General features: G+C 35.6%; 1 protein-coding gene across 2 annotated transcripts in view; it reads left to right on the top strand.

Moving 5' to 3' along the window:
- The first annotated feature begins 472 nt into the window (after positions 1 to 472).
- itpr2 (inositol 1,4,5-trisphosphate receptor, type 2) overlaps positions 473 to 16,857 on the top strand; it is a 114,782-nt gene continuing 98,397 nt past the window's right edge. Inside the window, exons 1-5 of one of the 2 annotated variants that reach the window (XM_056261208.1) lie at positions 473 to 830; positions 11,939 to 12,009; positions 14,195 to 14,310; positions 14,432 to 14,518; positions 16,408 to 16,566. In XM_056261208.1, the coding sequence (XP_056117183.1) occupies positions 745 to 830; positions 11,939 to 12,009; positions 14,195 to 14,310; positions 14,432 to 14,518; positions 16,408 to 16,566 (519 nt within the window). In that variant the 5' untranslated portion in view covers positions 473 to 744. Of the gene's footprint in view, positions 831 to 11,938; positions 12,010 to 14,194; positions 14,311 to 14,431; positions 14,519 to 16,407; positions 16,567 to 16,768; positions 16,785 to 16,857 lie in introns of those variants that run through there. The other variant, XM_056261209.1, reaches the window with a different exon arrangement.

Raw genomic sequence — 16,857 nt, 5'->3', positions numbered from 1 at the left:
ATTCATGTGCTATATCTGGTAAGGAACTTTTCTCTTTTTTCCCCAAATAGCACGAAAAGGCGTCAAATAAACAATCAAACATCTAAAACATCTAAATTTTAATGGCAAAAACAAAATGGTTTATAAAGTAATATTATGATTTTTTTTTTGTTGCTAAATGTTGCATGCTTGCATATACATGTATAATTAAAAACAAAACAAATAATGCCTTTTCATTTATCTACCGATATTATATTAAATATAAATGCTCAAATAGGCTTTTTCGCGAATACATAAGCATTACAGAGTTATTTGAAGTTATTAATAAAATGAAAAAGTTTGAGGAGAAACTTTAATAATTTTGCACCACCTCACCGACACATAATGCATGCACGACTGCGCAAACACACAAGTTGCATTCTCAGTTTTGTTAGTGAGTTGCATAGTGCATACCACAGCAAAATACAGACAGCATCACTTCCTTGATTTCACGGGACGGAGCGTGAGTCTCCTCCCACTCGAGTGGCATATTGGTGAGAAAAAGCCTCGTTTGTTTCACAGGAAGAAGTTGAAAACATGAAGAAACGCGACAGTTAGAGGAATCAAAACTCAAAAGTCGCCTCTCTTGTCTGGGCGGCTGGATTAAAATGTGTTACTGTCAAAGCACAGGAACAAGTGGATTGAGACATTGAGTCGACTGGACACAACGCGCTGGATCAGAGTAGTAGTTAAAGTATCAGAAAATCTTCTGAAACATTTACAGATATGTCGGAACACATTTTCCTTCACATTGGGGATATTGTGTCTCTGTACGCGGAGGGAACTGTCAATGGATTTATCAGCACTTTAGGGTAAGTTGCCTCCCAATGATCATTATATATTAGTCTTAAAAATGACTAAAAATGGCAGTTATACATTTTATTCAGATATAGCCACTGGTGTGATTATTTTGCCCAAACATGCAATAGTAAAATATTAAAAACATCCAATACAATTTCAAAGATATTTCATATGTCAGATGAAGTTTGTTGAGTGGAAGTAGGAAGTGATTTGAGTACATACTGAAGGCCAGAGGTGCTGTTACAGCATTGCTTCAAAAGCAATCATGCAAATCATGAACAGGAATGCAAAGTTTGCTGTTAGTTTACACACCAATACTGATACAACTATGTTGGCCTAATTTAAAAATGTAATGCAAGTCATTTTTTAATTGAAAAATCCCATTTTACACATGGGAAAATGAACAGCACATTTGAGAGAAATATCATTGTAGTTATGCACACAACATGCATGAAGACTCCAGCCATATCTTTTTTTCTAGAAAAAGCTGTTTTATTTTACATGGAGCGGGTCACCACCTCATGGGTGCCGCCATTTTTCATACCATGTGACCTGCTTTCATGCAATTGGCCTACTAATAATCATGATTATAATAATTGTTCACTTTATCGAAACTCTTTCAGTTAGTGCTCTTTACAAAGTATAGCAAATAAAACAATATGACATCATCAAACACATTATACTGCAGACATGGCGTCTTAGTCAACATCATAGTTCAGAGTAAAGATTTTAATTAGGATGTGCGCAATTTACCCACCCAGACAGAATTAGTATACGTGATAATAGTCAATTTAAATCCCAAAACACTGGAACTCTTGGAATGAATAAGACTGAGCTAAACGCAGATAGAAACTTAGTGAGTGCACCTTTAATTATTAATGTCGTCAAATTTAATTTTACAGTTTCTGAGACTACACTGTATAAGAAGAATTTCATTCGATTTTCACGTGGTCATGTAGGAACACATCGGCTTGTGTCTTATGAAAGATTATGAATGTATAACCACATGCCGTTGAAACGCCCAGCTCCATTTCAAGTTGTGTGGAATCACTTTTGCATTGTTGTGCAATGACTCATCAAGCAATTAAGGTGCAGAGCATTGCATCAGATGGATTGCAGCAACTGTCACTTCTCTGTCACTTTTCGCAATTCATGACAGAGCTGTTTAGTTGTTTTGGAGTATCAATGTTTGTAAAACTTCACGTGTAGTTTTTCAATTTCCTGCTATGATTCAAATGAAACCACAGTGGTTTTGTTTGAGAGCATAAATTCTGAAATGCACATAGTTGTAGTAATGAGCACTTGCATTGAAAGAGTGACATGAGTGGACTTTGTGTGAAAGCAAGCTGTCAGACTGGACTGCATGTTTCCAGTGTTGTAGTGCATAGTTGACATTCCAGTTTTTGTTAGGTCTTTTGTAACACTTGCAGTATTTTTATCCTGTCTTATTGTTCCATATTTAGAGACAGACAGCGTTTGTTGAGGATAGGATATTAACATACTTACTGTCTCTGCAATTTATCTATACTGTGCACAGTACAATATGTAGAATTTGTGCATAGACCTCAGATAACCTACTACATCTGCTAAAATGTACTGTACAGAACACTGCAATAGAGTTCAACAATCGGGTTCTAGAAATAAAAAAAATCCCATTAATTTTCTCCATAAAAGGGGAGTTGATTTTTGACTTATAAACCTTTAAAGACAGACCTAGCACCCACTCCCTCCCATGAAGCACTGCGAATGATTTAGTCAGACTCAGTGTCTCTAAGCACTCAAACTGCTTAAGGGGATAGTTCACCCTAAAACGAAAAACGTCATAATTTACTCACCCTGGTGTTGTTCTAATGACGTGCCCTTCTTTCTTTTTCTGACCACAAAAGTTTTAAATTTTTTTAAAAAGGCGTGACATATACTTTCTTCTCCGAGGTTAATATAGTCTTAGTATTCTTTGCAAAAAGAAAGTTATCACGTTCACAACGTGGCACAAAAACCTAATCTGTAAACTGTTTACATGCGCGTCGGTGGCAACTTTTTACGGTTTACCTCATCAAATTGCATTTGTAGAGATGTGTGCTTGTCGCCATTCACTGCCATTATGGATGTGCGAGCGGGACATTTAACAAAAAATTCTCCTCTTGTGGTCTAAAAAAGAAAGAAATGCATTCTGGCATTAGAACTACACCAAGATGAGTAAATGATGACTTAGTTTTCATTTTAGGGTGAACTATCCCTTTAAATATTTACATGCATAATAGGTATATTTTGCAATAAACGTGAAATATTTTGTTTTTCTACATATAAGATCACCATCTTTAATTCAATAATGTCATTCACAATGCTTCATGGGATTGTAGTTCTATCCTTTATTAAAGCCATGAAGTACACAGTCTTGTACCTTTTGTCTTTTTGTCTGATTTTCAAGTACTTTTTTTGCTTCAAATCAAAGTTTGTCATGTTGTGATTCACCTCATAGCTTGTTGGTTTACTTTGGTTCATGACTTATAACTCTTAAACAAAAAGACTTTTATGAAAAGTAAAACCATATGGGAAAAATACTTTAGAAACCAAGGCCGCTGAAAATGTAGGTGGCCACTTTTGCACTCTATAGGAGTACTTCTACCCAGAATGCAATGTGTTTTACTTAACTTTATATTTCCAGTGTGTGAATGGAACGTTATTTGAGTAAAATGGATCATTATTTGATCAGACTGCCAAAAGACATGTTTTACAAATTAAGCAAACTACTGTTTTTCTCTTTGCATATCGCCTATTGTTTTTCGAACTATTTTGCAAACTTGATAGTTGTATAAACTGTGTAGTATTCAGTAGTGAATAGTTTGGCTATGTCCATGCTGAACATAGCCAAAGCCTTCGTTCTGAATCTGATCGTAAACAAGGCGATCTTGGATTATTTCCCAGGCTGTCATGGGTTTGTAGAGATATAATGGAAGTTAAATAGACTTCAATTAAGAAAGGCTTGTCTTTGTTTAGGTACCAAGGACTCGTTGTGATGTACTAGAAACCTAGAGGAAATACTGATAAGAGGCTTCATTGGTTGAAATTCTACATAATAAACATTTATGGCCATAATTTAAAAGTAGTTTGGTTAAAAGGACAATAATGTGGGTGGTTTAGTTCTGTATACTGTATCAGTTCAAGGTTGTAAAAGCAAATGTAGTTGATTTTAGTCTCAATTTCTTACATCCGAAATACACACAGCTTCTCTTTTAAGTAAAATAATAGGATTTGTTATAACATGCTTCACTTGTAGCAAGCTAAGAATGATCATTTTGCTTAGACAAAGTCTAACTCCTTCACTCATGTCATCAAGTAATGGAGCTATAATTAGAATGTTTGAACACTGCCGACCAGGCTTGCATTTGGTTCATGTTTAACTTGCTGTACTTTGTTGTGTCTTTTGAAGACTGCTGGCTGTCAAACAGTTTAAAGAGAACTAGCACTCTGTTACTCATTTATGAGCATGTAAAACTGTTTGCACCTTTCCTGTTTTCTACCCCATTTCTATAACACATCATATTAATGTACTTAATGTCTTTGTTTAATACACCTATACAGATATACAGGAAGATGAGGAAGTGTGCAGGCATAGCCAATAAAACAATTTGTCACTATAAAAATATCCATTTGCAGCACTTATTTGGCTTAGTCATCATTCGGTGGAGTGGCTCTTTCTGTGGTTGGTAGCTCTGTGTTTTTTTTAGATGTATTTAGATGTGTTTTTTAAAAATATATAATTATTAATTATAAGGAATTGTTATTAAATGCAGACATACCTAAAGGTTAATGTGAGGATAGACAGACTTTAATAAAGCATTTTTGATAAATTGCATAAAATTCCTCTGAGGTTTTTCATAATCCTTATTAGAGGTGCACTCATAAGAAAAATGGTTCTAAAACAGTACCAAATTAGGGTCCTTCGGCTTATAGCAATAGAAGAACCATAAAGAACCAGTTTCCATAAAGAACCATGCTTTAAAAGTGATATAACCTAGTGTTATAAATAACCTTTTCAATTATATTTATTTGAATTCATATTAGTATATTAGTATCTTCATATTATTAATATTATTATTTTATATATTATAAATTATTTATTAATATTGCCCCCCCCCCCCCTCCCCCCTCTATCTGCCTGGTCTTATATCTTGTTGCCTCTATTTTGGTTTTACATTTAAAAAAAAAACAGCATGTTGGTTCAATTTAAGTGCTTTTATTCTTTATTGACATTGCAAAAATTACAGTGCTCTAACAACAGAGGATAGCTGAATACATTAATATAACAATTGACATTGAACACGATATAGATGTAATTAAGACCAAGTTCCAGTGAAATATCTTCACAATCCCCTATGATGTCTTTACGTCCTTCATTATGTGTGTATTCTGAGTGCCAGTTTCTCTCTGCAGATGATGAGGTTATGATACCTGACAGCATCTGAAATACACAATTGAGTTTAGCATTGCATTGTGTCTCTTCATTATGTAAAAACAATTATGTTCGTGAAGGCCAAAATGAGCAAAAATGGACAGAATTAGCCCTTTAGCATGTTAACAGGAAAAAGTGATATAAAGTCATGGTATAGCTTTAAAGTTTCTTTTGTGAATGGTTATGTTTAGGCATAAAGTCATAATTAAAAAAAAATATATCTGTTACTACTTTGTAGCAGGGGCGTAGGGACGCTAGGGACGTGTCCCTACCAATATCCAGTGACACTGATATATCCCTAGCAATAATTTCGATCAACTTAAAATATATTTATATATTGATGTCCCCGTTCCCACCAATTTCAAAATTAAACCTACGCCACTCCATCAGCGTGATAATAGTACAAGATGAGTATCCTTAACTCAACATAGCTGCTCACACTTAAATGTTCTGTTAAACTAAAAAGAGAAAAAGACATGATTGTTAGGAAATTGTTACAATTTTTAACTCATAGACATTTTAAGAAATAAATTATTTACCTGTTGAGAGTATGTTGACAATATGTGTATAGTTGTATAGCTGAGCTCCAGAAAATCAGTAATGAGGAGGCTTTGACAGTTACGGATTTGAAACACAAAAAGGCGGGAATAAAGAACCCTAAACTCTAACACAAAAAACTTTCAGCATATAAAGGGTTCTTCAGGACGATTCGGTACTAAATAGAACTGTTACTACGTGTAAAGAACCTTTAAATAACCATCTTTTGGGTGATATACCGGTAGACATGATTAACAGGTAGAAATTTGTCGGAGATTTTGGACTATTTTCTCTAACGCGGTTACGCTCACGTGAAGTTGCCATTATGTGATGTCTTGAAAGCTTATCGTTTAAATACATTTTTATGTTTTGCGGTTTAAAAACAAGTGATTTTAAGCCATTCAAGCGCAATAAGCAGCGAAAGAGGACTCATTGTGGTATATGCACCCGCTGTCTGAGAGACTGTTTTTGAACGCACACACCTGCTCATACAGCGCGTGAGTAGTAGAACTTGGCGCCTAGAATTCTTTTTAGCGCCTTACTGGGCTTGAACTGTCAAATACACAAACTTGTATGTCAAAATGCCTGCCTTTGCGAGTATTCTCATAAACACGGGTGTTTATGTCTTAAGTGAACATACATGTTTGAGAAAGAAAGCACATGTGTATCAATATATGAGATCAGTGCATTCACTCTTAAAGTTCTATTGTAGTCTTTTATTTCTAGTGCTTAAAGTTTTTCAGGTAGGTCTATTTCATTTGTGTCTTTGTTCTATTGTAGTTTTTTTGTCCTGTTGCTTGTAATTATTTTCTTTGTTCCTATTTTATCACTGAGTTTTTACTTGTATTCAGTTTTTGTTTTTTGTATTTTACTTACATTAGTTAGGCTAGTATAAGTTTTTTAATGTGATTTTTGAAATTTTAATAAAATGTTTATATCATAACTTTATTTAAAACAAAAATAACTATCGTGATATATACTGTATATCGTTATTGTAAATTACAATTATTCATATTGTGATGTGATATTAGATTTTGGTCATATCGCCCACACCTAATTCTTATTTTAATGACCTTGAAGTAATGATGAAGCATTGTGGAAAAAAAAATATATGCTCTAAAATTCTGGGAGAAACACTTAGCTGTCAGAGAGCAACTTGCTGTTACTTGATGTTATAGACCTGAAAATCAGGTCTTTGCAACTCTCATTCAAGAGAATTTAACTTCTTACTAGAAGGAAATTCATACATTGAGTTGAATGGTCTTCTTTCTTTTTCACAATGCTAAATTGTTCAGTGCTCTTTATTCTGTCTCAAAGCACAGAAACTAATAATAATTAAATTAAGTTTTTTTTTTAATAAGTAAAGAAAACATTTCAAAACGTTTTTACGTGCATCAATGCTTTTAAAATATGAATGATGCACTCTTTGTATACCTGCGATAATTAAATAGAACAGATTTTCCCACACTTCATGGGCTTATTGTAAATATTTTACCAATATGCTGGCCTGCCACATAGTTTCACAGACAAGGCTTAAAGGGATAGTTCACCCAAAAATGAAAATTATCCCATGGTTTACTCACCCTCAAGACATCCTTGGTGTATATGATCTTCTTTCAGACGAACACAATCGGAGATGTATAAAAAAATATTGTGGCTCTTCCAAGCTTTATATTGGTAGTGAATGGGACCCAATATTTTGAATATATTTCATTCCAGCGCGTAGGACGTCGGCGAAGCGTAAGCTCCGGTGAGAAGTGATCAACACGGAAGCGCAGAGAGGAGAGAGCAAAACCAAGCGAGAAGTCCAAAATGAGGATTTTAAAGGAAAAATGTCAGAGTATTTCGATATAAGAGGAGCTTGAATTTGTTGCCCAGCCCTATTTGTTTGAACCGAGAGGCATTTAAGTTGTCATACATTGCGTCAGAAGTTACTCTTTTGGCGTAAGTTGACTTGCGTAGGCCGTCTGCTGGAAGTTATTTTAGTTAATAAAGTTATAAATATGGATATTTTTCTTACAAAAGCTCATCGCTTTGCTTCAGAAGTACTTTATTCACCCCCTGGAGTCGTATGGATAACTTTTATGATGAATGCATGCACTTTTTTTTGGCTTCAAAATATTGAGTCCCATTCAGCTTGGAAGAGCCAGGATATTTGTTAATATAACTCTGATTGTGTCCGTCTGAAAGAAGATAGTCATACACCTAGGATGGTGGAGGGTGAGTAAATCATGGGATAATTTTTATTTTCGGGTGAACTTTCCTTTTAAGCCTAGTCCCAGACTAAAATGCATGTTTGAGCTGTTTTAACTGAAAGCAACTTGCACTGACGTATCCTAAAATATGTCAGTGCCATTGTTTTGTCTCAAGATGCACACCTGTTTTTTTCCTAAGGTACGTTTATAATAGCTAATTAAATGCACTAATTGAAGCCCTCTCTGTAAAACGGGCCATATTCTTTAATATCATTATCATATCGTATCATTAACATAAATGATGAGTTTCACTTGATGATTAATACTTGTTATCAGTTTAAAGGAGCACATTTCTGATTTGTTGTTGATGAAAGGCACACAATTACACCAAGTTTGGGGAAAAACTGCTGTCGCCCAGCTCTTGGTTATAAGCTTGAGAGAGTAACCGGTGAAAAGTAATGCAACTGCTCCGATAACTAGCCTTTCTGTCATACGCTGTGTGGCACTTCCTTAAAATGTTCTGTTTTGCAGTGTATGTGTGGTATGACCTCACACTATTCATCCCTTTTTTGTGTCTTCCATTGTAAGCAAGGAAGATTAGCTTGATGTTGCTGGTTTGATTCCCTTCATGAAGCGTTTAGCATATTCATAAATTCAGATTAAACGGCAAATGAAGTCAATAAGCAACTTGATTTTACTGTGCTCAACACATGTAACCTTTAAGAGTCTATACACACCCATGTTCCTCCGGTCAGTTCAGCGCAGTGGAGTGAACTTCTACATTTTTTTAATCGCTGAAGTATTTATTTACAGATCTGTGTTCACAAGATAGCCGAGCTGAGTCAAGGGCTATCATTAAGAAAACCTTAAGCTGCCGTTGATAAGTTATTGCCTATTTTTAGTTTTAACTAACAGTGGGGGAAGCCTGGGTGTAACAGTACGTTTATCAGGCCTACTAAGAACACTGCAGCTTCCTTCTTTATCTAAAGTTGGTCCGAGCTTTCACAAAAAGCCTTTAAGGAGAGGCACGCCAGTTAAATTGCCCCTCAAAATCTCAGGCAAATTATTGATGATAAACTAAATAAAATCATATTCTGAAAGATTTCAACATTTCTGTAACCTTATTCTGTTGAGCGCCTGTGACGGAGGATGTAATTAAATTAGACTGTATGGGTTTGCATTGACAATAGAGTGGGCAAATATGCTCTGCATTCAAAGAGAGTGGAATAGTTTGTTGATTTAGGATTATAGAAGCATTTTCAATTGAGTCCTCTTGAGAGGAAACTGTTTGCTTTGATATACTACCTTTTACCTTTTAGTATACTAATTAGCCTTAGTCTAATTTTTTTATAATAAAACCTGAATTGTTGAAGTTTTGACACTTTATCAATATCAGGGGTCTTTTAAAATTCTCAAGTTGCTCATTTTGCTTCTACCATGTACTTTCTGAAGTGCTTCAGTCTTGTTGTGAATCCATTCCCCAGAGTATTTTACTAACTTCCACTCTTTGATTTGATGCATGGCAGTTGCACTCATAAGCATTGAAACATTTTTGAAAATCTCTTTTAGACCAGTCAGTGTCCACAGCGAGACTTCAGTAAATTATGCTGGACTTATTGACTTTGTTTGAAGTTTGAACCGACTTAAAGCAAATCTGACTTTGTTTTGATTCTGATCTTCAGGACTGATTTTTTCTACACTTTCATTTTTACAAGTAATGTAATCTGATCCACTTGTTTAATATCTGATGGAATTTTTGCTTCATCTCTAACATAAATTGGGGAAAGGTGCCTAAGGCTGCATTTACACTGCAGGTCTTGATGCCCAAATCCGATTTTCTGACTATATCCGATTTTTTTTGACGACCCGCTTACATCATCTTTTAAAAGTGACCCGTATCCGATTTTTGCATTTACACTGTACACTGCTGAAACTTCCAAATGTAGACAGTCTGACCCGGAAAAGGAAGTAAAACAGCACGAAATACAATGGATGCAGATGCGAATAAAATTATCCAGTGTTTTGCTTTCCACAATATTTTTAAAAGTCATTAAGCTTTTTATCTTACGGTGGCACTGTAGCCACGAGCGCTTAAAACCGTGTCTCCCCATATCTCGTGAAATGTCTTCAAACACGGATTTATTTCTGTAACAACCCTGCATTTTTGCCTGCACTGTCTCTTCGCCCCAAACACTCAAAAGACATGAAACCTCCGCATTACTCCACTGTGTGTATCCTTCGTCCTCCATCGCGCCTATAATAAGTGGCGAGTACTCTTTTTAAAAAAGAGGGAGCGAGTCTACTCAATATATACACTTCAGGCAGATCCATTGACCACAATGCAACACGGCTTGTGAAGTCACAGCAGATCGCACTTAATCTGCCCCCACCGACGCAACTTATGCTATTGGAGTTATTTTGACATGTAACTGCATAATATTTGTACTATAGCTACCTTAAGCTGACTGTTTTACTCCGTTATCTTATTGTTGTTTTCGTTTTGTGTAAATTTTTTTATATTTTCTCCAACAGCCCAAGCATACATATACAATGGTGTGTAAAACAAACTCATAAGGGAAAAAATGGTAATAAATCAACTCCATTGAGGATTACAAGTGATCAAGGGCAATGGCGTACATCCGAGTGAACGAGACTGGAAATTAGGGCTGGGCGATAAAACGATAACGATAATTATCGCGATATTATTTTTCTCGATAAAACGATATCAAGAGTTCGATAAATGTTCGATAATGTGTATGCGCCAAAAGCGGAACGAAACTCATTTGAACCGCGCGCGCCTCACGGACTGTTTATCCGCTCGGCTCAAAGTCCAAACGGCAGCGCGCGCGAGCTCACTAGACTAGCAGACGCGTTTACTCTGATCGTCTCGCTCACTAGATCCAGTGAGAAGCGCTTGAATTCAGCGAAGAACACAAACGTCTCAGTGATTTAAACCAGTTTAAAGGCAGATGAAACAGCTCTGACAAACAGGAGAAACACTGTGTCCAACGATACAGTCAGAATCTGATTTGAAATCCATTTACCATGGATTTACTGTAACGTTGGCCTAGTAATATTAACTGCACCATGAAATGTGGGATATACATATTGAATTGTATAATATTATTAATGTAGAGAATGTATTAAATGACTAATGGAATATAATTACAGTATTTAATAATGTATTTAGGCTACCGTTTTTTACAAATACCATAGAAACCATAAAGTAAAATGTTGCCATGCTAGTGAGCTGTTATAGGCTATGCCTGGTTTTATCTGTGGTTATCATGATCTAAATGCATGATATTGGATGACCAATGGTTAATTTTAACAAAACTCAAACAGTCAGAATAATACATTTTACCAAATAAAAATGGGGTCGTTACATTTTTTTAACAGATGTTACTGTTTTTGTTAACGAACATAAATTTAACATAGTAGTATTAGCTTGAGTTAGGATGCAGATTTACTATCAACTCACTGTTAAATATGCGCTTCGAGACAAAAAATGTAATATTAATATTGCAAACTGTACTGAAGATACGTGCCTTGAAACAAGATACAAGACTTGAAACAATATCCCTCATTAGCACATGCAGAAACTAAGAAATATATTTTTCTATTCAGATATTTATTTTGTTAAGGAACAATGACAAATGTTTGAATGTTCTAACGTTACCTCAGATTTGTGAGTAGTTTAAAACCACAATTAACGCTCTGGTTTCTACAACTTTCACTTAGGAGCAAAAATCTGTCTTTAAACTCGAAAGAAATAAAGATTTGACATTTATCGTGATAATTATCGATATCGACTGATATAAAAAAATTATCGTGATAATTTTTTTTGCCCATATCGCCCAGCCCTACTGGAAATTGTTGACATTGAATCATTCAATGAATGAATACTAATGAGTTGTCATATTTTTCCTCTCAGTTTGGTGGATGACAGATGTGTGGTGCAGCCTGAGGCTGGGGATCTTATAAACCCACCGAAAAAATTTAGAGGTGAGTCAGTTCGACAACAATCACACTAAATGGCCCAATGCTAACATATTAGCGCCATTATAAGCCAATGAACTGTTGTTATGGATAAATCTATCAATCATTTGTTTATTTATAAGTTAGGGTCGCTATTTTGCTTAGTTCCACTGCAGTGTATTCATAAAAGTGGCAGGCAAAAGAAATCCCAACACCAAACAATATAAATATGTAGCTGTAGCTTCCTGTGTGTGTGTGTTTCTTAACACCTGCTCAGCCACTGATTAATTACTCGGCCCTTGAGCGATAACAGCCTCCTACACACTGAATCTTTGCTCTTGCCAAGGCCACGCAGTCTGTCTGCACCCTACGTCTTCAGCTTTATAGTGAGATCTCAGTAGGGTGCCTGGCTGTTGCTTAATGACTACAATTTTAAACTGAGGTGGGTAAACAGTGTTTTTCCTCAAGTGCAATTTGGTAGACTTTACACAAATCAGAATAGCACAAACTGTAAACTCTTATTTTCCTCTTGTGCTGGAGGGCTTTGTTGAAACAAGAGGCTCAGTACAAGTCAATACAAGCATACTGTGCTTTTGAACGTAACAGCCTTGTTATAATAACTTGCGCTTTTTTTAAACTACTGATGAATTTTCTAAGTAATGGTTTAATGATAATTGAGGGTAAAATATGCTTTTAATGACTTTCATATAACAAAAATGTCAAATTTGTATTTTTAAAGAAAAATCAACCCCTCGGATATTAAAGTACCCGTAAGTTTAATTTCAGGTCTATTGTCAATAGTGTAGCGATGTGTAAAGCTCACTTTATGTGTAAGTCACATTCAAACTAAGCAGTTTTCTGGTGGTCAATGCGCTAAAACTCGTCAACCCGTTAGAAAACGTGTTGGGAAATCTTTTGCCCTTTTGCGAAATTTCTGATTGTGTGGATTCCTATTACAATGACCAACGATAAATGTGGTTTATGTGGTGATTCATCTAGTCTCAATGTCAATGAGCATGTATATAAATCCAAGTGAGAGGTCTTATTCTGTATAAATTGTTTCCGTAAGTCTTTTTAAAATCAGACTTTACCCTTTATATTTTACTTATACCTTTTTTGGAATAGACACAAATTTGGTGGCTCCCTAAATGTCTATCTGACATTCTGCACTGCTCCCTCTATAATATATGTTATTTACTCTATTAGCAAATACAGGTTGACTCTATTGGATTTACTCAGTTGTCACTTTGCCAAATAGGACATTTGACTAAGTGTATTTGAGTTTGTCTTCACTGAACTATTTTGTTTGCCTCAAAAGGAAATCATATCTGTTTGGTTTGCTGGAGTAAAATGACAGCGATACAGTCGCTTGGATTTAGTTCTACACCGAAACCAGTTTACAATTTCTCTTATTCACAGTATTATTATAAATATTAAAAAAATATAAATAGCACAATTTTAATAGTTTTTAAATATGTATATTATTTATAAAACAAATATAATATTGCGTGTTTGTCTAATGTATCAATCATTATTTTTTATACATGATATAAAGATCAAATTATTTATATTAACAATGTACACTATAATTACAAATAATCAAATGTTTTTATATACAGTATGTGTATATATATATATATATATATGTGTGTGTGTGTGTGTATAAATATAAATTAATATATATGTGTGTGTGTATACCTATATATAACTATATAAATATTATATAACTATATAAATGCCTCCATTCATTTATATATATATATATATTAGGAACTACAGGATATTTAGAGCTGGATAAACGCACTTTGGTGGTGGGTAAACGCTATTTCCGAATATTGGGAGGTGCATAAACGGCGTTTACGTGCGTTTAGCCTCCACTACATCCCTGCTCTAGAGCCTCAGAAAAAGCTTTTGCAAAAAACATGAGATTTTCAGATTATCATTATCATCTCCATGTAAACTTCAAAAACGTGAATCTGTGAAAACGGTGACGATAGGCATTACGATTCTCCAAATCTTCGATTCGATTGAATTTTCGATTCTAAGGTCACGGTTCGATTCGATTCTCGATTTTTAAAGCACAGGTTGCTATGCCATTTTTGGAATATACTTCTATATATATATATATATATATATATATATACACACACACACACTGTGTATCCAGAAATCATCAGCAGCTAGTACAATAATTGTTCTTTCTGTTGTCTAGATTGTCTCTTCAAGGTGTGTCCTATGAATAGGTACTCTGCACAGAGACAGTTCTGGAAAGCAAAACAAGGAAAACATGGGAACAACTCACATAGAGATCTATTCAAGAAATTACAGGTAGAACAGGCTGCAGACAGTAGATATGCATCTTAGTTCTTTAAAATCACTGATTGTGCAATAGAATGGCATTTTGACATTGCTAATTATAGTTTGCTGTCCTTTCTACTACATTTTGCAGCATGCTGCGGAACTGGAACAGAAACAAAATGACACTGAGAACAAGAAATTGCTGGGAGAGGTTGTCAAATACAGTCGGGTTATACAGGTACAGTCAAGCTTCTTTCTTATCAACAAATGTTTTTTTTTTTTACACTTTTGGCTGGACATCGAGAACGTTCTGTTTGTTTTCACACTGTTGCCAAGGCTGCTAGTGCACTGCTCAAGGGCCAAATATGCGCTTGACAGCGTGGGTGATATACAGATCCCGAACCAATAGAAAGAAAGGCCTGTTTGATTTGGTCACTTTAATCTAAATGTTTCTATGAGCTTTCACCAAAGTCATAGTTTCAGACATTTTACCAAACTTATTTGACCCCAAAGAGCCCCTGCTTTGAGAGGCTACTCACTGCAGAGCCATGGGTGAAGCGTGATGTCCAGCTCCCCCTTTCTGGATGTAATTTGGGGCGTAATGGGTGGTCCAACCACACCACAACCCTACCCATAACTCTATCCCTCCACCCATTAGATCCACAGAGGAGGAGCTGGACTAGGTCAGGCTCAACCCATGACATCATTTGGCTCTGCATTGAGCACCGCTTGCCTTGTTTTGACTTCCGCTGTTGCTTTCAAAGCTAATGATTTATGAAGTCATGATTATGGAGCTAAATTCATGTGCCAGTGGCCTTGTGTTTCACTTTGAGTTTATTGTCAGATTATAGTCTCACATAGCCAGAGTTCTTACTGCTGAATAATATCTGGTCTATGTTGCAGCTTATTTTAGTCTCCCACTTACATTGTTTCTACATCCATATCATGCCCACTTACACTTTCTAAATCCATACTGTATTAATTTATATGACTGTTCATAAGTGTGGGGTTGGAACATTTCAGGGTTTATTTTCATGTTTTTAAAAGTCGTTTCTTATGCTCACCAAGGCTGCATTTATTTGATCAAAAATACAAAACGGTAATATTATAAAATATTAATACGATTTAAAATAATTAAAATATTCCTGTGATGGCAAAGTTGAATTTTCAGCATCATTACTCCTGTCTTCAGTGTCACATGATCCTTCAGAAATCATTATAATTTGCTGGTTTGATGCTCAAGAAACATTTATTATTATTAGCAAAGTTGAAATCCGTTGTGCTGTTTGTGCTGACCCTAAACTTTTGAATGGTAATCTATTGCTGCGTCCCAATTCGCATACTACCCGTCCTAAATAGTATTCGAAAATGGAATTAGTACGTCCCAAATCGTGCTATGTTGAAATGAGTGTTCCAAAGAGACCCGGATGGTCTACTATATCCGGTCAGAATCCGAAGTGCAGATCGTTGCACACTCTAACGGCTGATATTGCCCACAACCCATCGCGCGTTGGACGAGGATTCGGTTAGAACTACAAACACGAGTGAAAAGTGTTAAAAAAACTACAGACATGGAGGACGCGCGAGTCCGGCGGTTATGTACAGAGGTTTAGATAAAGGGCTTTAAGTGATTAATTATCAGTATCTAACCTGACGAAAATGATTTATTCAATGTTGTCTACATTATTATATTGCATCTGCAGCAGCATTGTGAACTTTTGTAAAGATACATTTATAGCCATTAACTTTTAAATGCATCATTACATTCAAATTGCAAACACATGAGGAGAGTCTCCGCATGAAAGACCCACGACTGGCAGATGAACGTGCTACAACATTTCTCTCCGAAATGGTAAGAAATTAAATTAGATTGAATGGAGGATTTTAACTGTGACGAGATGATTGACAGGGCAGTTTACGGTGATAGGATGCACGCGACAGAGCTGTCCGTTAAAGATGACGAAGTAGTATGTCCCAAAGCTTGCCTATTCTTTTGCTACACACTCAAAAGTATGTACTTTTTCTTCACAAAAAGAGTACATACTTTTAGGGTGTAGTATAAGTAGGCGAATTGGGACGCAGCCTATGTGTTCCAGTATTTTTAATACACTATCCTTGCATTTTCAGCTGCTCCATATTAAGAGTAATAAGTACCTGACGGTGAATAAGTGTCTGCCGGCCCTGCTGGAGAAGAACGCCATGCGTGTTTCTCTGGACACTTCGGGAAATGAGGGATCCTGGTTCTACATCCATCCTTTCTGGAAGCTACGCAGTGAAGGAGACAATGTAGGCACACAAACACATCTGAAACACTCACTGTTTAGTTTCTGATGTTTATCATGTTTTTCTTTCTTTTTTAAACATTGAAATAGTGTGCAGCAGTGGTTTATGGGTATTTTACCCATTTTAAAAAGCTAATCGCCTCATCATAACATTTAACATCTTATTGTCTTAACTCATCTGGTTTCTCTTCTTGTTTTCATCTCAGCAACTGAATCATGAAGGTATATAATCTGTTTGCAGCATGCATGTATGTGAGTGTGTGTGTACACAAGTTTGCAGCATGCTAACGTGCAT

Source organism: Rhinichthys klamathensis, unplaced genomic scaffold (genome assembly GCF_029890125.1).
Source record: "Rhinichthys klamathensis goyatoka isolate OS25496 unplaced genomic scaffold, OSU_Roscu_1.1 h1tg000181l_1, whole genome shotgun sequence".
Classification (NCBI taxonomy): domain Eukaryota; kingdom Metazoa; phylum Chordata; class Actinopteri; order Cypriniformes; family Leuciscidae; genus Rhinichthys; species Rhinichthys klamathensis.
This window is presented reverse-complemented; position numbering and strand designations above follow the sequence as displayed.